This window comes from Mesocricetus auratus, unplaced genomic scaffold (assembly GCF_017639785.1).
Source record: "Mesocricetus auratus isolate SY011 unplaced genomic scaffold, BCM_Maur_2.0 Super-Scaffold_4256, whole genome shotgun sequence".
Taxonomy (NCBI): Eukaryota; Metazoa; Chordata; class Mammalia; order Rodentia; family Cricetidae; genus Mesocricetus; species Mesocricetus auratus.
The window spans coordinates 80,377,630-80,399,847 of record NW_024429182.1 but is presented as its reverse complement, the minus strand read 5'-3'; the positions used below and the strand labels follow the sequence as shown (position 1 = coordinate 80,399,847).

The 22,218-nt window shown below is 41.4% G+C and overlaps 1 protein-coding gene across 10 annotated transcripts in view; it reads left to right on the top strand.

Annotated features, from left to right (window-relative positions):
- The window catches only part of Ccp110 (centriolar coiled-coil protein 110), a 28,386-nt gene extending 6,518 nt beyond the window's left edge, over positions 1-21,868 (top strand). The window contains exons 4-17 of one of the 10 annotated variants that reach the window (XM_040755705.1): positions 2,373-3,474; positions 3,928-4,029; positions 4,739-4,866; positions 5,379-5,541; positions 6,080-6,219; positions 6,669-6,785; positions 12,611-12,712; positions 12,940-13,056; positions 13,763-13,836; positions 15,903-15,965; positions 16,587-16,646; positions 17,130-17,215; positions 18,360-18,396; positions 19,745-21,868. In XM_040755705.1, the coding sequence (XP_040611639.1) occupies positions 2,373-3,474; positions 3,928-4,029; positions 4,739-4,866; positions 5,379-5,541; positions 6,080-6,219; positions 6,669-6,785; positions 12,611-12,712; positions 12,940-13,056; positions 13,763-13,836; positions 15,903-15,965; positions 16,587-16,646; positions 17,130-17,215; positions 18,360-18,396; positions 19,745-19,820 (2,367 nt within the window). In that variant the 3' untranslated portion in view covers positions 19,821-21,868. Of the gene's footprint in view, positions 1-2,372; positions 4,030-4,735; positions 4,867-5,378; positions 5,542-6,079; positions 6,220-6,668; positions 6,786-12,610; positions 12,713-12,939; positions 13,057-13,762; positions 13,837-15,902; positions 15,966-16,586; positions 16,647-17,129; positions 17,216-18,359; positions 18,397-19,744 lie in introns of all 10 variants that reach the window. The other 9 variants (XM_040755704.1, XM_040755677.1, XM_040755672.1 and 6 more) reach the window with 9 other exon arrangements.
- The last annotated feature ends 350 nt before the right edge of the window (positions 21,869-22,218 follow it).

The following is a 22,218-nucleotide window of genomic DNA, read 5'->3' as shown; positions in this document are numbered from 1 at the left end:
TAACCTAAGGCCCATTTTACTGGTATATAAAAAACATAGCTATTGAGTATCAAAGGTATGAACTGTGTAAGATTTTATATAGTAGAATAATCTGTTTTGCTTAAACCTGGGACTATGTCCATGGATTCCAGGCATATGCACCCCTTTTGGTTTATTTTTGTCCTGAGGTTATCACCAAGTATACTTGTATTGTTTACTGCACAGTACCTGGAGACCATCATGTGTCCTGGGACTTATAAGGTGAAACACAAGTGCCATAGTCTAGCAAAAACAAAACAAAACAAAAGCCCATAGAAAGTAGACGTTCCAGACTTTTAGTATTTAGAATGTAACGAGCTCTAATTTATTTTTTCTGGTTGCTCTCTGAGGTATACAGTTATTTTCATCCTAATGTGTCAGCTGTTGGCCTACTTGTTTGAAAACATACAGCTTGCTGACTTCACTTACTGTCCATTGATCTAATTAAAGTTGGCTTTGTAAGCTGAGTTCTCAGTGGAAATTTTCTAATTTCTCAGTAGCATAAACTACATGGATAAGCTATTATTTACAGCAGAAATACCTCATTTTATGGGGAGTTTTTTTTTTTGGTTTGTTTTTTAAATCAAACTTTTTTTCCCAGCTAGTACACACAGAAATCTCACAGAGAGAAGCACCGTCTGTAATGTAGAGGTGGGGTGGTGGTTTCAGAGAGCCAAAGCTCCTAAAATATTTTTTGCTTTGTTTTTGAGCAGGAGGGTCTTACTCTGTAGCCTTGACTGGCCTTGAATTTATAGAAGGTCAGCCTCTGTCTCATGAGAGCTGGGCTACATCTGCCTAAACTTTTTTTTAAGTCTTATTTTTATATTGTGCTTGCAGGTATATCATGTGTGTATTTGATGCCCATGTAAGTCTGAAGAGGGCATTGGATCTCCTGGAACTAGAGTTACAAATAGTGAGCTGCCTTGTGGGTGCTGGGAGCTGAACTTGGTGCTCGTACAAGAGCAAGTTTCTAAACTGATGAGTCATCTCTGTAGCCCCTTATTGGGAGTTTTTATTAGGAGATTATTGAATAAGCATATGGGACGCAGGAGTCTTGTTGTTATTATTTATTTTATTTTATTTTTTTGTTTTTTTCGAGACAGGGTTTCTCTGTGGCCTTGGAGGCTGTCCTGGAACTCGCTCTGTAGACCAGGCTGGCCTCGAACTCACAGAGATCCGCCTGCCTCTGCCTCCCGAGTGCTGGGATTAAAGGCGTGCGCCACCAACGCCCGGCTTTGTTGTTATTATTTTTGCTTAATCAGTGTCCTAGCCAAGGAAGTTTTTGTTGTTTATGAGAAGTAACTATGTAAAACATTTGCTTACTTAGTATTTATTGCATATGTTATTATTATTATTATTAGGTGACAACTTGTCTTAGAAATCGTTTATGGTGGTAGTAACCCACAATTAGAAGGAAATTAAATACATTGCTCCAATCCCAAGATTAAAATGAAAATGGATAAATTGTGTGCATGGGTGTGCAGACATACTTGTTTTAGAAGAGATAATTTTCTTTCTGCCTTTAAATAAATAGGCTAGGATAACCAATAAATTTATTTTGTAGATCGCCATGTAATTAAGGATATAGAAACTGATCTTGGGGTATATTTTATTTTTCTTTTGTCTTTTTGAAACAGTTTCATTCTGTAGTCCAGGGTGGTCTTGAACTTAAAGCAATTCTCCTGTCTTGGTCTCCTGAGTGCTGAGATGACAGACAGGAAATATCCTTTGTGTTCTCAAATATCAGAACTCTAAATCTTTCTTTCTGTTTTATTTTAGAAAACAATGAAATCAAAGGCTTTTTGAGGTAGGGCACAACTTTAATCCCAACACTTGGGAGACACAGGCAGGAGGATCTTTTTTTTTTTTTTTTTTTTTTTGGTTTTTTTTTCAAGACAGGGTTTCTCTGTGGCTTTGGAGGCTGTCCTGGAACTCCCTTGGTAGTCCAGGCTGGTCTCGAACTCACAGAGATCCACCTGCCTCTGCCTCCCGAGTGCTGGGATTAAAGGCGTGCGCCACCAACGCCCGGCCAGGCAGGAGGATCTTTAAGTTCAAGGTTAGTCTGATCTAGAGACCCCTGTCTAAAAACAAAACAAACAACTACAACAAGACCCCAAGCAAAGGCTTTTTAATATATATATGAAATAGAGAAATATTAATTTTTGTTTTGTTTTGTTTTTTGAGACAGGGTTTCTCTGTATTGTTTTGGAGGTTGTCCTGGAACTCGCTCTGTAGACCAGGCTGGCCTCGAACTCACAGAGATCCACCTGCCTCTGCCTCCCGAATGCTGAGATTAAAGGCGTGTGCCACCAATGCCCGGCGAGAAATACTAATTTTTAAACATCTCTTTTCAGGTTAGAAAAGCACCGAATGCCAGTGATTTTGATCAGTGGGCGACAGAAACTGTTTCCTGTAGTCCAGAATTTAGAGACTTGAATGCTCCTGCTACTGTTCCAAACAGCTTGCCAAGCCCCACTGAGGACTGCACTCCAGTAAAGCTTGAGAAGATAACTGGACTTTTGCCATTGGGGAATAAGGACCGACATAGCCCTAATGAGCTGAGCCTGTCCAGAGACTCCAAAGGGTCTGGTTCTCCTAAGCGGGGTGCAAGTCCAGACAGCAGGCAGACAGTAAATGGAGCTGCTCTGAGGCTGTCTACAGGGAGCTCACAGGAGACTCACATTTCTGACAGTCCCCTCTTAGCAAAGGAAAAACAGGACCCATCATGTTTGGCTGACATCACTCCAGATCCCTACATAATGAGCCTTCAGAATCTAATGAAGAAGTCAAAGGAATACATGGAAAGAGAACAGGCTAGACGAAGTCTGAGAAGTAGTGCAAAGAGAAGTGTTAGTGAAAGTCATTCAGACAAAGAAAACGATGCTGCTAAGGCAAGTGACTGTGTGAAGGAGAAGGCCCCACCCATGCCTACAGGCAGGCACTGTGGCTCCACCATCCCTGACAAACCAAGCCTTAATAAGTCAAATGTTCTCCTCCAAGGTGCTTCTCAAGCAAGCAACATGGGCACTTCAGTTTTAGCTAGCTTTTCCAAAGTGGATCTACCTGTAGGAACTGACTCTCCCGCTGTTCCAGATGTCGAGTCAGCTTTTAAAGTTTTCCCTACCTTTATTACTGAAAATAAAGGTATCAAAACTCTTACTGGTCCATATGCCAAATTACCTAGTCCAGAGCCAAGTGTGAGTCCTCCAATGCACCGAAGGCGGTCCAGGCCATCATCAGCATGTCAGATCCTTATAAATAACCCAGTAAATGCCTGTGAGTTGAGCCCAAAGGGAAAAGAAGAGGCAGTGGATAGAGTTGCTCCAGCTGCTGCTGAAGAAACAACAAATGAATCTGAAATTGTGCCAAAGTCACCAACTGATTTAACAGGAGTTTGTTCAAGCAAGGTTTCTGCCAGCAAAATCCTATTGGGTACCACAAGAGATACGGTTGTAGGTAAGCCAAGTCAGGTATATCAGGCATTAGGAAATCAATTAGACAATAAAGTCACTGTTGAGCATGCTGCTATGGAAGGTCCCATCATAGGTGATGAGAGGGAAATCCAGAAAGTTGACAATACTTGTATGGCTGTGCCCAAGTTGCATGAACTACACACCACTAGTCAGTGTGTAGCAAGTCAAGCCGTGGAAGATGTGTGTGGACTCAAGTCAGCCAGTATGTTAGCAAAAAACTCCTGCAATTTACAAATGGAACTAAATAAATCGTATGATGTAAAAAACCCATCTCCCTTACTTATGCAAAACCAGAATTCCAGACAGCAGATGGACACACCTCCAGTGCCCTGTGGAAATGAACAGTTTTTGAATAACAGTTTTGAAAAAGTTAAGCGGAGACTTGATTTAGATATTGATAGTTTGCAAAAAGAAAATTGTCCTTACATTGTAACAGCTGGAGTAGCTGAGCAGGAGAGGGACCATCTGCCAGAAAGAAGATACCCTAAAGGATCTGTCTGCATGAACAGGAATAAGATGCTAGAAACTAGCCCTAAAGGTAAAGAAATTTACAAGTGTTTGCTGCCTCTCAAGGTAAAATTTGTTGTTGTTTGGTTGGCTTTTTTCAAGACAGGATTTCTCTGTGTATCCCTGACTGACCTGCAACTTGCTTTGTAGACCAGGCTGGCCTTAAACTGAGAGATCTATCTGTCTGCTTCTGCCTCCCAAGTCCTGGGATCAAAGACATGTATCACCACCACCTGGCAAGGACCACGTTGCTCTTAAGATTTGGGGGGTGTGTATATGTGTGTGTGTGTGTGTGTGTGTGTGTGTGTGAGTGCACGCGCGCGTGCACAGGTGCCTGAAGGGATTAAAGGGCATCCAATTCCCTGGAACAGGTGGTTGTAGGCCATTTGATGTGAGTACTGAGAACCAAATCTGGGTCCTTTGGAGAAGCAGTGGGTGTTCTTCAGCACCGAGGACCGCATCTTAAAGCTAGGCAGACCTTGGAGACTCTTGGCTGCAGTGGTGAGAGCTGTGAATGAGTGGGAAGGTGAGGAGGTACCATCCTGTGTTTATTGAGTAGCATGAGAGACAGGGAGAAGCCAGTGAGAATGGTTTGCAATGGTGAACTGGCCTTACATTATGTGAGGGCCAGGGATACGTTCTGCTAAGAAGTGTAGTTCAGATTGATGGCAGAAAATATGAGCTGCTAGATTATGCTCGTCAGTTTTCTCTATGTAAGGATACATGTTTCTTTTCAGAAGGCCAGGAGGTACTAAAAATGAAGATGTTAGCTTTTGAAGAAATGCGGAAGAGACTGGAGGAGCAGCATGCCCAGCAGCTGTCACTCCTCATAGCGGAGCAGGAGAGGGAGCAGGAGCGACTACAGAGGGTGAGGCATTGAGATGTGGGGATGGACTAACCACCAAGAGTTAGCTGAAGCACCTGGAGACTGCTTCCTGCTCTGCATATCTTATTCCAAGGTGGTCATTGATCTTGATGTGTGGATACTATTTTATTGTCAGAATACAAGTTCAAGCAGGTCTTTACCTAAAAACAACTGAGTAATTTGTGAAAGGGTACCTTATTGAATCCTTAATTCTGGAATTCCTAGTATTTTTAAAGGTTTTTAAATAGATGCTGAATATATATTTTTCAAGAACAATATCATAAAAATACTTGTTTTTGTGATTATTATAGTCATACCTCATTTTAAATTCAACTTTAAAGCCTAACATTTTAAAAAAGTGAAATCAGCTGAACAAGTTGTAATTTTGAGGGTGGAAGACTTGAGATAAATAAGAATGTACTCTTCATTACACATACTTTTGGGATAAGCCTAAGTGACATAATTTAGGTAGCATTAAAGGATCTAGCATGTTGTGATGTGTGATCAATCTGTAGGAAATAGAAGAGCAGGAGAAGATGCTGACAGAGAAGGCGGTTACGGCGGATGTCTCTGACTTGAACAGTATGTTGGAGCTGGAGTGGAGAAAAAGAAGTGGTTCTGCTCTGCTAGAAACAGTGTTGTCCCAAGTGGACTTGCTCCAGGCTTCAGACAACTCTGGTAGATTTTAAACGTTGTTTTCCACTTGAAGTTATTGCGTAGTAAGCTATTCTTATTATACCTTCCTTCCAGTAGTTTAATGCCCATCCTACCCCTGTTTGCCAGCTGCTTAGTAGCTATGAAAAATGACATGATATCGGATCTAAGACCACAGAGCAGGTGTTCAGGAGACGCCTCTACCTTAACAAGGAGAACAGGCAGTTGGGCCCCAAGCCTAGCTGCTCATTCATGCGGCGGGTGACATGCTCAAGTGAGAACAGTTGATTATCTCCCAAGGGATCTGGAATTACTTCTGATTCCCCAGTAGCAGTAAGAGCTTTTCACAACATCAATTATCCTGAAATTCTATCTGTCTTAAAAGCTCCATCTGGCACAGAAGCTGAATGTCCATGGATATTTTAAGTCTGCGTTTGGGTCAGTCTCTGAGTTGACTGTTATTCATGGAGTGTTACAATGTTGATTGCAGTGTTTTGCATATTCTGATTATGTGGTATCCAATATGGGTCACTGTATTAGTCTGTACTGTATGTTTCTCTAGGCTTCACAAATTCTGCCCTACAACAAAGCTTTGGTTCTGCAAGTGAAGGACCATTCTACCTCTGGGGATCACTGACCAGTGGCGTGACCAAACTCTCAATAACAAGGCCTTTTGGAAGGGCCCAAGCTAAATGGTCTCAGGTGGGAAGCCTTGATATATGTCTATGTTGTTTTTTTCATGTTTATTTATTGGAGTGGGGAGTGGCACACATGCCACCGTGTGTGTAGTGTATAGAGGGGATCTTATGGGAGTTGGTTTTCTTTGTCCATCTTGTGGGTCCTGGGTGTTGGATTAGGTCATCAGGCCTGGTAGCTGGTGACTTTACCTGCTAAGCATGTCAACACACCAGTTGATCTTTTTAAAGAGTTACATTATTTTAGGTTTTGTATACTGAACACCACTTGATTTTTGTTTTAATTTATTTTTTATTTTTTATTTTTTTGCCATGTACTAAGCAGCTTAGCTTTTGGTACAGATGAAACTCTGGAGCAAATGTCTAGAGGGGAATTTGAGCTGGTGGTGATAGATTAAGAATCATAATTGAATATGGTGCTAGGATTCTTAAAGCATTTTCTCTAATTTCTTCTAGGTTTTTAGTCCAGAAATACAAGCAAAATTTAACAAAATAACTGCTGTGGCAAAAGGATTTCTTACTCGTAAACTTATGCAAACAGACAAACTGAAGCAGCTTCGACAAACTGTAAAAGTAAGATTGTTGGAATTCTGTTTTTCACTTAATTTCAGTCTTCTGAAGGCTGAATTCAGATCAAACCTGTTTAGTTATCATAATTTAGTTGATTTCATTGATTACTTAGATGCTTTTTCCAGATTATTCCCCCTGCCCCCCAGGTGTGTGTGTGTGTGTGTGTGTGTGTGTGTGTGTGTGTGTGTGTGTGTGTGTGTGTGTGTGTGTGTGCGCGCGTCCGATGAAGCTGCAGGAGAACATTAGGTATCATGGTCATTACTTTCAACCAAGACAGGGTCTCTGCCCAACCCTGGAGTTGCAGGCCACATGATTGTAACTGACATTTTTCATGAATGCAGGAGCTTTGAACTCAGGTCGTATCCTTGTACAGGACTTGTATCCTCTGAGCCATCTCCCGGCCCCTTCTGCACTCCTGAACTTGCTATTATGATTATTTGCATAAAATGTGTATAATGTTAGTTCCACCAATATCCTATTATGAAGATGGGAGGGACTTGTGGGTCTCTGCTCCTTCTTGAAGATTTGTACAATTAAAGGTTGTTGGAGAGGGAGAGACATTCTCTTCCTGGTGCAACCACTGACAGGTGTCCATGCTCTTGTAAGAAGCCCTAAAGAACTCCTTTGGCCACTAAAACAACAAGGCATGAAAGTAGGAGAGGAGCTAATGAGGAAAGGGAGAGGGGGTTAGTGGGAGGGGGATGGACCACCAGAGGGTGACAGTGATGTGATAAAAGAAATATTGGGCATGTATGAAGGTGTCATATTGAAACCCCAAATATATACAATTAATATATTCAAGATGGCTCAGTGGGCAAAGGTGTCTGCCACCAAGACTGACAACCTGAGTCTCCAGCACCCACACAGAAAAAGAGAACCAACTCCCAAGTTGTTCCCTAACCTATGCACATGCATTGTGGTACACATTGAAAAACAAAACAAAAATACCTCGGATCACATTTTGTTTTGTTTTTTGAGACAGGGTTTCTCTATGTAGCCTGACTGCCCTGGAAATCACTTTTTAGACCATGCTGGCCTTGAACTCAGACATCCCCCTGCCTCTGACTACTGAGTGCTGAGATTAAATGCATGTAGCACCACTGCCCCTTTTTTTTTTTTGAGACTGTAGAGATGGTTCATCAGTTAAGAGCACTGGCTATTCCTTTAGAAGACCAGGGTTAAGTTCCCAGCATCCACATGGTTGCTCATACCTGCCTGTAACTCCTGTTTCAGGAGGTTCTGATGCCCTCTTCTGGGTATCATGTGTGTTAAGGGAAAGCTTTTTCTTTGCTAGCCGCTTTGGTTTATCACCCGCCAGTCGCCTGGGCTCTGCCGAGTTGTAGTCCCCAAATAACACATAAGACGCTGTATTAATTATGAAGCTGTTGGCCTTGCTTGTTTCTTACTGGCTAGCTCTGACTTAAGTAATTACCCCATAATTGTTAATCTAAGTATTTCTCTTACCGGAGAATGGTTCCGGGCTTCCTACCCCCATGGCGTTACATCTTGACTCTCTTGTGTTTCTCCTTCCCAGAGTCCTCCTGGACTCCTAACCCCACCTATCTAGATTCCCTATAGGCCAGACAGTGCTTTATTGACATAAGACTTCCCCAACATCTCCTCTTTTCTGTTTAAACAAAAAGAAAGGTCTTAACTTTAACATAGTCAAATTGTATATAACAGAACAGTTATCAAGTAAGGACATAGTTACAATATTTTAGCAAGATTTAAAGAAAATATCATCTATCTCATTCTTGTGAGTCCAAAGTTCTATATGTAGCTTATCTCTTATCATAACTAAGGAAAACTATAATTATAGCTATCTGTCTTCAACTCTATCAAAGACCACAGAAGGATAATATATAAACACTAGGATCTTACTGCCTGGACAGTCACCCGAAGTTCCTCTGTAACGTTGGGGCATCCATCTTCAGCCCATAGGCCACAGTGTGTCTGGAACACTTCTCAGCAAAGCAGGAAATTTCAAACTGTCCATCTGCATCAGCAGTCTGTCAGTCATTTTTCTGTGTCCTGCAGAAAGTCCCGTAGACTCTTCCATGAAGCAGGAACCCTGTAAGACTGAGTTCAGCAGTCACTTTCCTGTGGGTCCTGCATGTCCAGATTATACAACAACAGTTTCTTGCCCAAATGGCTAATCTTGCCATGTTGAAAGCAAACTTCATAACAAGTTTCTTCGATGCCCATCTTCCTCTCAGACGTAATTGGTGCTGCCAGGAGCAGACATTTCTCATTGTCAAGAAAAACCCTAAACCATTTTAAATGCCATTTTCTGAAGGTCTTTGAAAGGTTTGAAGACTATCTGTCTCAAATACATCTCTATATATCTAGAAAACCTAACTTACCTAACTATAAATTCTGACTATTATAAGTAACTATCTATAGTCTGTATTCAATTATGCATTACGTTTTAAAAGATCAGTATAAGCACAATACTTAATCAAGAGGAGAACTATACATATCACAAAATTGACCTTGAATTTGTATCAATAAATGAAAAACAATACCCATAACATAATTCCCTTTTTTACCATTAAAAAAGATTGGCTGTGATCACTAGCCAATTATAAACAATCCCACTTAAATGAAAACAAAGATTTATAAACAAGATGGGAATCAGGACGTCGCTCATTCCAAACTGCTTCCTGCTGGAAGGGGGCGCTGTTCACACCGTGGGGATCATGACAAAACTTAGAAACCTGTATAAGTCCATATTTTCAGGTCTGTAAGGCTGCATCATCTTAGCTGTCTCAGTCGTTGGAACACCTGGTCTACTGCTTCCGGGGGTCTTGGTTCGTCGAACCACAGAAGCCTGGAAGGAATCCTCAGCTTTTCATTTTCTGTAGAAACATAAGTAAAATCTCCTTTCCCAAGTAACATATCCTTATACTTAAATTTTGAAGTCAAGGCATTTTCAAAAGATAGAAGTTGGATTAATTCAGCAGCATTTATAATCAAGTGTACTTTAGTTGTTCCTTAGCAATGAAAAAACTGAAAAACATAATAGCGTACAGTATCCAGACTCTTTTTGTATTTTCCATCTTCACGTGGCTTATTTATTTATCTTTATTTCTTTTACTTTTATTTATTTTTCTTTGAGAAAGGGTTTCTCTTTTGAAATCCGCCTGCCTCTGCCTCTGGAGTAATCCTACCGGCGTGCGCCACTACAATGCTGGCTTTTGTATTTATTTACCACTTTGCCGTTTCATTTTCTCTCTCAATCTCACGTATATTTTTAAACACACTGTAAACCTTTAGAAGTTTTGTTCATCCAAGTCTGTACTGTAAATCTTTACGTTTTTCTGGCCACGTGTCTTATCTGTAAAACCTCGGCTGTTTTAAACTGCCAGTTTTTTTTTTTTCCGTCAAGATGGCGGGCGTAAGTGTGACTCCAGCTTACCTCCTCAGTCCATGCTGACATCCAGCAAAAGCTGCCACTTCCAGCTGTAAGTACACACCTTTCAATCGTTAGCAGTAGCAGAGTCTCTTAAAACAACCTTGCTGGCTGGTTTTTTTTTTTTTTTTTTTTATGCAGAGTCAGGAAGACTCCCGTAAGCGAGCCGCGTGAATCTTGGCTTGTGGCTAGCAAAACAGAGCACACCTGAGAAAAATGTTGCTACCAAAATCTGTGCTTCTCTCTGTTCTTCTGTTTCTAAAATTCCTTTAAAGCTTTTGTTATTTTGCGTGGAAATTCATGATCCCACTCCTGATCACCATTCTGTTAAGGGAAAGCTTTTTCTTTGCTAGCCACTTTGGTTTATCACCCGCCAGTTGCCTGGGCTCTGCCGAGTTGTAGTCCTCAAATAACACACAAGACGCTGTATTAATTATGAAGCTGTTGGCCTTGCTTGTTTCTTACTGGCTAGCTCTGACTTAAGTAATTACCCCATAATTGTTAATCTAGGTATTTCTCTTACCGGAGAATGGTTCCGGGCTTCCTACCCCCATGGCGTTACATCTTGACTCTCTGTGTTTCTCCTTCCCAGAGTTCTCCTGGACTCCTAGTCCCTCCCATCTAGATTCCCTATGGGCCAAACAGTGCTTTATTGACATAAGACTTCCCCAACACATGTGCACACACTCATGCATATAAAAATAAACCTTTTTTGTTTTTGCTTTTTGAGACAGGGTTTCTCTGTAGCTTTGGAGCCTGTCTTGGAACTCACTCTGTAGACTAGGCTGACCTCCAACTCAAGTGCTGGGAATAAAGGTGTGCGCCACCACTGCCCTGCAAAATAAATCTTTTTAAAGAAAGAACAAGAGCATATTAATATAGAAGACCTAGGTTTATGTGTTAAGCTAGTACAAAGATAAAACAACTTTAATCATTTCAAATGCTTTGAGAACAAAACTAGTTCGAGAGGTGGGAAATGAAAGCCTCCATCTCAAGAGGCCACAGTAGGCAGGCTGCACCTAGACAAAGGAGCAAAAGTGAGTCTGAGCACCGTGCCAGAGGCAGGGCATGTGGTTGCACCTGCCAAGAGGCTCATGGAGATGCCTGCGTTAACTAATCTGGGCCCTGGGCTAGTAGAAGACTTCTGTGGTGTCCCTTTGGAGAAATAGAGGCTGAGGTGTTGGGCCTTTAGTCTTAGGTCCTCAGCAGGCATTTCTCAGCTCTTCCATGTCTCATAACCATCTGGTCCCTTTATCTCTTATGGTCCTGTGCAGTTCACCACACCAGCCTCTGGCACATGGAATACTCACACAGTAAAGGCAGGGCTGGTAGGCCTGCCCACAGGGGACCTGTGGACAGAAAGGTTTTTTGTGTGTGATAAGCTACAGATACCTTGTAGTTGAGTCACCTTTGTGAATAAGGGTTATCATTTCTTCTGTTGGTGACAACTTGATGCCTCTCAAGAAGGAGCTGGTGTGAACGAGTTTTAGAAAAGGACTTTAATCCAGGACTTTCACTCCTGAGTACGTGATGCTTTTGTTCTCTTCTACAAAGTACTTATTTATTTTTAGAGACAGCTCTCTAGCCCAAGCTGGCAGTCCTCCTGCTTCAACCTCTCAAGTGTTGGATCACAGATGTGTGCCACCATGTGCAGTCTTAAAGCACCACAGGTCATTTCAGTCCTCACTGGCATGCGCACACTGCCAGCAGTTGCTTCTCTGCTCCATCCCGCCCCAGAATCTCACAGCACATCTTCTTTCCAGTCCCAACTGTGCTGCTCACAGCCAAGACAGCACACCTTGGCTTGGCTTTGCTAAATGGGAAGTCACCCATAGGTTACAGCTGTAGGGCTGGCCCCTTCCATGTTTGTGTGCTTCCGAATTCCTCCTCATTGGTTATCTTCTTTGTCCTCAGCATCTGATACTGCAATGAGTATTGCCTCCAGTCCTGATTTTTATCATTATGAACAAATCTAAATTCAGCAATATGGTCAAGGTCATTGCCACTGCCTTCCTCTTCATCAGTATCAGAATTCTTAGATTCTCCAAATCTGACATGCACTACAACATACAAATGTTCTCACAGATAGGCCATTAACGATGGGTGTTCAAGTGACTGCTAAGATGGTTTAGACAGTGTAAGTCAAGTGGTCTTCCCTTATGGACAGGACACAGAAGGCTGCCTACAGCATAGCTTCATGTTTGCAGTCTCTCAGCATTCTGAGCAGGAGAAGCCTCAAAAAACACCGCAGCAGGAGGCAGGGAGACAAGGTGGGATATAGGGGCTGCTGCTGTGTCATCAGAAATAGTTTTGTGCTCTTAGTAATTTTTGATGGTGAAAGAGAATAAAAGGAAACTGCAGCAATTATAAATCTTCCTAGGAAACTGCTTTTGAAGGAGCCGTTTCTTTCTTTCAGGACACTATGGAATTCATACGAAGCTTTCAGTCGGAAGCCCCGCTGAAGAGAGGTGTTGTCTCAGCCCAAGATGCTTCCCTTCAAGAGCGAGTGTTAGCTCAGGTAGATGCTGCTGTCCTGAAGGGGCCCCAGGATATTGGTCAGCTCCTAACTGGAGACTCAAGATTGGAAATGTATTTCTCTCTTCATTTAACCAGGGAAAATGGGTTTCAGTGAAAACTCCTGTTCTCTCTTATTCTAAATGTAAGATGTGCACACAGTATGCATGTACTACTAAGTTGTAGCCTCACCTTTTAAGTGCAGACATGATTTTCTCCTTTCACACTTAGTTGCGAGCTGCCCTGTATGGTATTCATGACATCTTCTTTGTAATGGACGCAGCTGAGAGAATGTCAATCCTCCATCATGATCGAGAAGCCCGGAAAGAGAAACTGCTCCGGCAGATGGTATGGATGCCATGCGCCTTTCTGATGGAGGGGCTTTTCGGAGCTCCGGTAAGGGAGGCTCCATGTCATTCCCGATAGCCAGATGATCCTCAGGATCCCATCACCACCGAGCTCTGTGATGAGCTCCGTAGGAACCACAGTAAAGAACCCTTTACTGCACTGGGATTGGATTTGAGGACTAAGCCTTGACCATTTTGTTCTGGTAGCTCACAGAAGGCTGTTAGCTGCTCATGATTGAGCTTTCTTAGCACATTCATATAGATTTGTATCATTATTGAAATGTGAAAAGTGATTCCAAATAATTCAAAACACTGCATATCAAGAGTGCTGACTGAGTAGAGGCCAGCCTGGTCTACAAAGTGAGTTCCAGGACAGCCAGGCCTACACACAGAAAGCCTGTCTGGAAAAACAAAACAAAACCCAAACCAAACCAAAACAACCAACCAAACAAACAAACCAAAAAACTCCTCAAAAACAAAACCCAAAACAAAAAAAGAGCACTGTCTGGCAACCACACACAAAAGTATAACTAGAAATACTAATTTTAAGTGTCTAAAGTCAACCAGGCAGTGGAGGCACACACCTTTAGTCCCAGCACTCAGGAGGCAGAGGCAGGCGAATTTCTGAGTTTGAGGTCAGCTTAATACAGTGTTTTAACATAGTGCTACTGGCACTAGTCAGGCTGATGTTTCTTTTGTACTTGAAGGATAAAATGAAAAGTCCACGAGTGGCACTTTCAGCGGCAACACAGAAGTCTCTCGACAGGAAGAAGTTCATGAAGTAAGTTTTGTTTATCACTTTATTATCAGCCAGTTACCGTTAGTTGTCAGCTGGCCTGTTCATGTTCCAGTAAGACATAAACAGGGGCTGGAGAGATGGTTCAGTGGGTAAGAGTGCTGGCTGCTCTTGTTCCCAGCACCCACAACTGTCAAACTCCATTCCCTGGGGCTATGATATCCTCTCCTGGTCTCCACAAGTACTGCTTGCATGTGTTACATGCATACAGGCAGTACTCATGCATAAAGTTAAAAAAAATTAAATTAGAAGTATCAATTTGCTTTTCTGCGGTTAAACTGATAGAAATCCCTCCTTTTTTAAATATAATTTTTTTTCATTGATTCTTTGGGAATTTCACATCAGGCACACTAATCCCACTCATTTCCCAGTCCTTCCATATCCGCCCCCCATATTTTTTTTGTTTTGTTTAGTTTTGTTTTGTTTTTCGAGACAGGGTTTCTCTGTGGCTTTGGAGGCTGTCCTGGAACTCACTTTGTAGACCAGGCTGGCCTCGAACTCACAGAGATCCGCCTGCCTCTGCCTCCCGAGTGCTGGGATTAAAGGCGTGCGCCACCACCGCCCGGCCTCCACCCTCCATTCTTATAACCTCCCCTGCAAATAAAATCAAAAAGAGAAGAAAACAGAGTCTCACCGACCCTCTGGGTAACGACCTGCTTCTCCGTCAATAACAACCGTCTCACACTAGTCACAACCATCTCTGTCTCCAGTTCCGCCTTACTTGTAGCACTCCGCTCCTCTTCTGTGGCCTTGGCAGCTGTGCTTGGGAGCTGCTGTGTGTCATGCAGTATACCCTTTTGCCCAGATAGCCTTACTTGCAAGTGTTCATTGCAGTGAGTTGTTAGTAGTTCAAGGCCCCTGGCTTCTGGCACACCATCAGTACTGGATCCTCACTGAGACTGCTCTCGGATATTCTGCTGTTGCCCTGACTCAAGAAGATCCTGTGGCTATGTTTCCACAGGAGTGGCCCCTTCGTGCGCTCCAGCAGGTCACAGATGGGTTGGGGCCAACTCAAGGCCCTAGACATGGGCCTGGGTGGTAGCTGAGTTGGTCAGTCCAGGTCTCCGCTGCTCCCACTCCCTCTCCCTCCCCCCAGGCAAGTGAGTGGTGGGGCCAGCTCTCCTTAGCTCCCGCCCTCTCTTTTTTTAAGACAGGATTTCACTATGTAGCTTTTACTGGCCTGGAACATACAATGTTCCTAAATTGGGATTAAAAATGTCTACCACCATCCTGGGCAGAAATCCCCCTTTTGATATAGTGAGTCATAAAATCCATGGTAAAATGCTGATTTATCTTTTGATAAAATGTAAATTGTCAGCATTCAACTTGTATAACTGATAGCCAGTCAGTCTCAATACTTAGTCCTTATATTTAATTTTTTCACTATTTAAATAACTGAAAGAGATTCTGGGGCAAAAGTTCAAGAGGAAGTAAATTCTAGTAACTATCATTCAAAAACATAAAAAAAATTGTTTTATGTATATGAGTGCCAGCATGTATGTATGTTCTCCTTGGTGTCCACAGAGGTCAGAAGAGGGCATTGGTTTCCTTGGAACTGGAGTTATAGACTGTTGTTATTGACTGTGTGGGTGCTGGGAACCGAACCCAGGTCCTCTGGAAGAGCAGCCAGTGTTTTTAATGTCTGAATTGTGTCTCCAGTTCCTAAAAACTTTTTTGTTGTTGTTGTTGAACCAAAAAGTTTTATTGGGGTTACTTACAGAAGCAAAAATAATTCAAAGATAGCTATGCCCCCAAAAGCCCACCCCAGCGGGGTTGAGGAATTGCAAAACTGAAACCCTGGAGCTTTTTGTACAACTTGTGGGTAGCTCTATGGGTGTGACAGTGTTTCTTCCATGCAACTCAGTTGGTCTGAGCTGGTCTGTCTTCCAGGCAGTTTATCTGGACTGAGACTCCCTACAAACTTTATTGAAGTTCATTTTTAATATGCTCAGCATAGGCCTTCAGCAGGCCCCTCACTTCCTAGTGCCCATCTGTCATTTATAAGTCTGTTTCCTCCCTTCTCAAATACATTGTCCTTATCTTTGTGCCAGAGTTGCTGAAATGGGAATGCCAAATAAGAAGTTTCTGCTTAAGCAAAACCCTTCAGAAACGAGGTGAGAAAAATCGCTTCATCTCCTTCAGAGGCTTTTTTTTTTTAAAGAAAATTTTATGTAGTCAGCTTGCTTTTTCAAAAAAGGTTTTGATGTGAAACCTTGCTTTACATCAGTAGGACTCTGCTGCTGAGTGGGAGAAGCTGTGGCCCAGGACTCATACTAATGTCTGGTCCTATTTCTGGACACATGTGGGTCTGATCAGAGGTTCCTGGCACTGTTTGTAGGCCAGGCCATTCCTGGAAGAAATTTCAGACTAGCAGAAAATCTTTGGAACTTGGTTGAAAACCTTAGGACATTGATTTAGTACACTCACATTTCCCCTTTTGTAAAACGAGCGTGCTATCATGTTTGAGAAGTTTGTTTTGTACGGTATACCAATAAATTCTCTAAAAGCTCAGGGGTTGCATGTGTTGGACATGACTTTCCTGAGGTCTGAGCTCCCAGTGAGTGAAATGTAAATCCCTTATTAACATGCTTTATTCAGTTGCCTTGTGACACACGGGCCATGACGCTGCATAGAGGGCTTCTAGCCTCACCATTGTCATCTTCCACCCATTGAAAAAAAGTGGGACAAATGGAACTTGTCTTTTGGAATTAATTTTGCATTTAATTTGTCAACAGAGTCCTTCAGCCAAGCCAAGGACAGAATGCACCTGTTCATAGGCTACTTAGTAGACAAGGGTAAGAATACCACACATGGGGATTTGAAAATGCTCAAGCCAAGATGAGTTGAGATGGAAAAGTAATTATACTGTTGTCTTCAGTATGAGATCTCCTACTGTATGTGCTATAGTGCTTAGTGTCAAGATCTGATTTTGTGTGCAGACTGCCCTCTTGCTGCACGTCTATATAATGTATCTTAATTATCGTTTGATATTGGCATGCTTTTACTTATCATTTCATACCATTTTACCCATTATATGTTTTAATACAAGCTTGTTCATCAAGTAAGTTTAGCCTCACCCAATGATTCTCCAACCAAGTGTGAAGCAGGAGTCTTCTCTCCCGCTAAAACATGAGTGCAGCTGTCCTGTTTGCTGCATGGGGGGGTCTTCAGTTCTTCTCAACTTCCTTATGCCTTGAGTAGCTGATGCTGGGTGGTTGTTATCTCTGACGTTCAGACCTTCATGCAAGTGACTCATTAACCTTTTTATATTCAACTAGAACCCCTAAGACATCAGTGAAGGGGGTTGTGCAAAATAGACAGAAGCCTTCACAGAGCAGAGTGCCTAACAGAGCGCCTGTGTCAGGTGTGTAGCAATGACTTCCCAGAGCCCATTCAACCAGGGGTGTGCACACTGCCCCATGACTCAGGCTTCACAGTGGGACATGCAATGCAGTCTTCCTTGCTACCATAATGTTGGCATATTCGTGGACATTCCTAATGGTGACCTTTGGCTTAGTATTTTGTGGCAGCCAGAAAATCCTATGAGCTAGACTGCCTGTCTTAATGACTAATGATTTTACAGAAAACACTTTTAATTTGGAAAGTTTTGTAGAATTATCTAAGCTTACTCAACCTTTTTATAGATGAGAAGAAATGATCATCTCATGTCTGAGGTGGATCTGTTGAGCCTTGTGGCAGTGTGTCAGCCAGGGTTTCTGAGTCTGCATGTGACCACAAGATCCACAGTGAATATGCCAGGTGTGTGGAGGGGTCTCAAGCTTTCCCTCTGTAAGAAGCCTGAGCCAGATATCTTTATACTCATCATGTGAGCATTACTCAAGGGTGAAACAAAAACATGTTCTAAAATTCAGTTTATGGTAGCAAAAAAGGCAGATTTAGTGGAGCTAATCCAAAACTCTTACTAAATGCTTTAATATTTATTGGTGTTTTGGTTAAGACATTTTGATTATTCTCACTGGATCGTGCAGCTCATTAAAAACTATGCTTTGCTATGCTCTGCTTTAACTGCTGCTTTCTGACACTCACAGATAGCCGTGTTAATCCCCAAACCATGCAGGAAAGCTTGAGTTCAATCTGATCTCCCCACCAATAGCAATTAGGCACAATTTATGATTACATCATTGAGGGTTTTCCTCCAAGATAGATGAGAAGGAGCAGTATTATACCAAGTGATTTTGTTACCACCTGTTGTTCACATAGATTCCAAGAGAGAACAAGCTGTGAGATGATTGCAGACCTTCTGCACGAGTGCCCTGGACAGAATTCATAATGTCACACGTAGCTAGGATACTTTACAAGATCCTCTTAAGTCACTGAGTGACAGTCATTGGAGTTGTTTGGAAGTTACCTGGTGGGAGAGCCCGCTTGCTTTAGAGGCAGTCAGTTCGCTGGCTTTGTAGGAACCCAGCCCAAGCAGCAGCTCTGTTACTTGTGACTTTATGTGAAGTGTTAGGATGCTTTCATTTCTTTTCATGTTACTGTTACAGACTGCGGTAACTCAGGCGGCTGGAAAATCATTGCGGAGTAAGAAATGTTTTGCCCAATAGCATCAGTTTGCCACAGTGACCACTTTTCATGTTTTGTTCTCATTCATTTCATCTCCATGATTTGTCACTTGTGAGTCTATAAACAAGGAAACAGGTGCTCTTTCCACTGAGCAATTGGCACTATAAGGGATGAACAGGCAATTGCTGTAGTTAATAATGTGTAACAAAGCTCAGTTTTTATAGCTATTGAAGTTTAATTGCATTGCAGTATAGTTAGTAATATAATCAATATGTACAATTTCTATGTTTTTAAACAAGTAAAAATGCCTTGTTTTTCTAACATTTTATTTACATGTCTGTATAGACAATGAAAGTACATAATTCTCAATTTCATCTTTGTAAGTTTTACATAAATTCAGAATTTGACATACTGACTAAAATGCTAGTTATGAATTTATTATTGCTCTTAAAAGAATTATTTTAGCTGGGTGTTGGTGGCGCATGCCTTTAATCCCACCTTTAAATCAGGAGGCAGGCACTTGGGAGGCAGAGGCAGGTGGATCTCTGTGAGTTCGAGACCAGCCTGGTTTACAAAAGCTAGTTCTGGGACAGTCTCCAAAGCCACAGAGAAACCCTGTCTTGAAAAACCAAAAAAAAAAAAAAAAAAAAAAAAAAAAGATTTTATCCTGGCAGATTTCTAATGTCGTGGTTTATGTTTTGAATAATTTACATTTGGTCTATATGAACATTAAATCCTTTATTAATAATCGATTTATAGAAAACTCATTTGTTTTGTATTCGAGAGAGTCTCACTTCTAGCGCAGGCTGACTTTGAACTTAGGATCTTCCTGACACAGCCTCATTCACCAAGATTGTAGCTACCACACCCAGTTCTAAACACTCGCTTTTTGTGCAGTCGTGTATTGTTCCAAATGCTGGTTTTTGTTACATTCGTATGGTGTACTCTTAGGCTGAGGCTGGATTTTCAAGTGCCTAGGGATTCTGCATAGCATCTGAAGTTAGAGTTTCTACAAATTAAATTTTGGTCTCTGAGCCTGTGTTGAAAGTTGATTTCCTCATTGGTGTTGTGTGTGTGAGTGGATGTGCAGTGGATCTGGAAACCGCTGGCCACAGCAGAGTAGGAACTGGTGAAACAACACAGGAAGGGGGGGACAGGTCAGCAGAGTTCTCAGTTCCCATTGCAGTGTTAGCTGAGGCAGCAGATTGCTGACACTCTAATGTCCTTAAAATGAGAGTAACACTTTTCTCCTCAGGACTAAGTTTAACAACATATATTGCTTAGCTCCATGCCTGGTAACTTACTAACTTGTAGCATAGAAAATTTGTAGCCTTGAGAAATAATATTAATTTTGCTCTATTTTTAGGAGCATATGCAGGAAAAATCCAAAGAAAGCGGCCAAATGTTGCGACAATTTAAGAAGACAGCATTCACTGGGATGAAGCAGGGGAGGAGGGCGTGTTGTTACCCACATTCATTCCCTGGCCAGGACTTTTGTTTTAGCCTTGGACTATGTTTATCCAGGCAAAGGGACAGCAAGGGCTGAGCATTGTATGTGTTTAATTTGGTCAGTTTGGAGAATTCCTGCCTCATTTTCCTATTAATGTTAGTTTGAGTGAAGATGATTAGCATTTAGTGATTGCCTCGTCTCTGAGCTTAGCATATATAAACATACTGTATGTACTCAGAGGTCTACAGTAACCCTTTTTTATAAACATAAAAAGAAATTTGGACTTATTTTTACAGAGTGTTGAAAAGATACCATCAATTGTAAATTATCCCTAAAACCTAAACTTTATTCATGACTATATACTGATTGCTGAATTTGATAAACAAATTAGATACTATTCTATTCAAAAGGAAATTATTGCAGAAGTATATGTTTTTCTAATTTTAAACACCCAAGATTCCATCTCCTTTGACTTGCAGTATAGCTATATAGGATGAAACATTTGGCACAGTAAATCCCAAACAAGAAGTGGCTGGGGGTCATGGTTTTGGGTAGAAGAACATTTCTGTGGATAACTAGTTGTTTTACAGAAATGTTAGGTTTCATGTATGTTACTATTATGTATAGGTAGACTAATAAGGTCTTTCTTGGAAGGTGGCAAGTTTAGAAAAGACAGCACAATCTTTATGAATATAGCACCCGGGAATGCATTGTGAAAATAAGGACAGCAGATTGCATGCAGTTACTTCTATTTCATCTGTATAATTTATTCTTTTTCCAGCATGCTTTAATTAGGAGAGAATAAAGGGCTATTTAATAAGAAATCAGGTAGATACATAGTAATACTGTCTAGTTTAAAACTTGCAATAAAGGCACCGAGACTTATGGCTTTCATGACTAACATGTTCATTAAATGCATCAACCAACAGTATACCAAGAGAATATGATTTTATGAAAGAGAATGTTACTTTTCATATAATTCTAAAAAGGGCTTTGTGCTTCTTACGTAACATTGGAATTGTGTATATTTGATCCTTACAACTTGAATTTTAAAGATAGTAGTATTTTGAGGATGCAGCCTATATGTATTCTTAATAACCTTTTAGGAATATGGAGATAAAGATTGTTTTTCTGATTTCCTTCCATCTGAGATTGACTTTTATACCCAGCCATAGTTACAAGGAATAACTCACTCTGGGTATAAACTTGGTTTTCTTTATTGAGACTTAACCATTTATTGAATAGAAGAAGACAGTCAAAAAAAAAAAAAAGTCCAGGTTATTGCCAGGTGGTGGTGGCATACACTTTTAATCCCAGCACTTGGGAGGTAGAGGAAGGCAGATCTCTGAGTCTGAGGCCAGCCTGGTCTACATATTGAATTCCTGGATAGTCAGGGCTACACAGAAAAACCCTATCTTGAAATAACAAAAAAACTAACAAAAGTCCACATTACAAATGTTTTACTTGTAGGAAAGGTATACCGAGTTATTACCTTTCAAATGTGATAAACTGTGCTTCATTGTTCCAGACACTCAGGACACTTACTTGTATCATTGTGGCCTCTTCAGTAAGAAGAGGAGCTGTGTGTATTACTATGAATTAGCTAAAGAACAGTGCATTTGGAAAGCTACAACTACTTTTAGATTAAGGATGAGGAACTGGAGTGTGTTTTTATTTTTTTTGGTTTTTCGAGACAGGGTTTCTCTGTGTCTTTGGAGGCTGTCCTGGAACTAGCTCTTGTAGACCAGGCTGGCCTCGAACTCACAGAGATCCACCTGCCTCTGCCTCCCATGGAGTGTGTTTTTAATTTCAAGGTAAAAGTTTGTCTGTTTTACTTTTGGATGTTCACAATTTTCTCTCAGAAAAGTGCCAGGCACTGTTTTGGGCTTTTGAAATTTTATTTATATGTGTTATGTTTATTGTTATTTTTACTTTGACTGGAATGTCTATTAATGTAAAGTGTATTTATTTTTATACTTTGATTTTCACTAGTCTTGCTTCTAGGTAAAAGGCAAAATAAACTTTTCATCCTAAAGGAAATCTTGTTGGATCTTTTTATTTTTAACTAAGGGAAGACGTCTGGGGACTAGATGCTGAGGAATATGTGCCAAAACAGCATCTGGGATGATAGTGTTTACAACGTAAGCCTGATGATTGGATGCCTGTTGTTTAACAGGTAGCCTGTCCTGCTGATACATTTGAATAATGTCTTTGCTTCTTAGGAGCTAGACACCTGCCAAGAGCCATGGAGAGACAGGAGGGAGGGAATGCTTAGATGGACTCTCATAGTGATGCCTTTGCCTTTCACATTAAGAGCTCTAATGTTACCCCAATAACTAGTTGTCCCCTCTTGCTGAGATGTTCAGTGTTCACACACCTCTGATCACTCT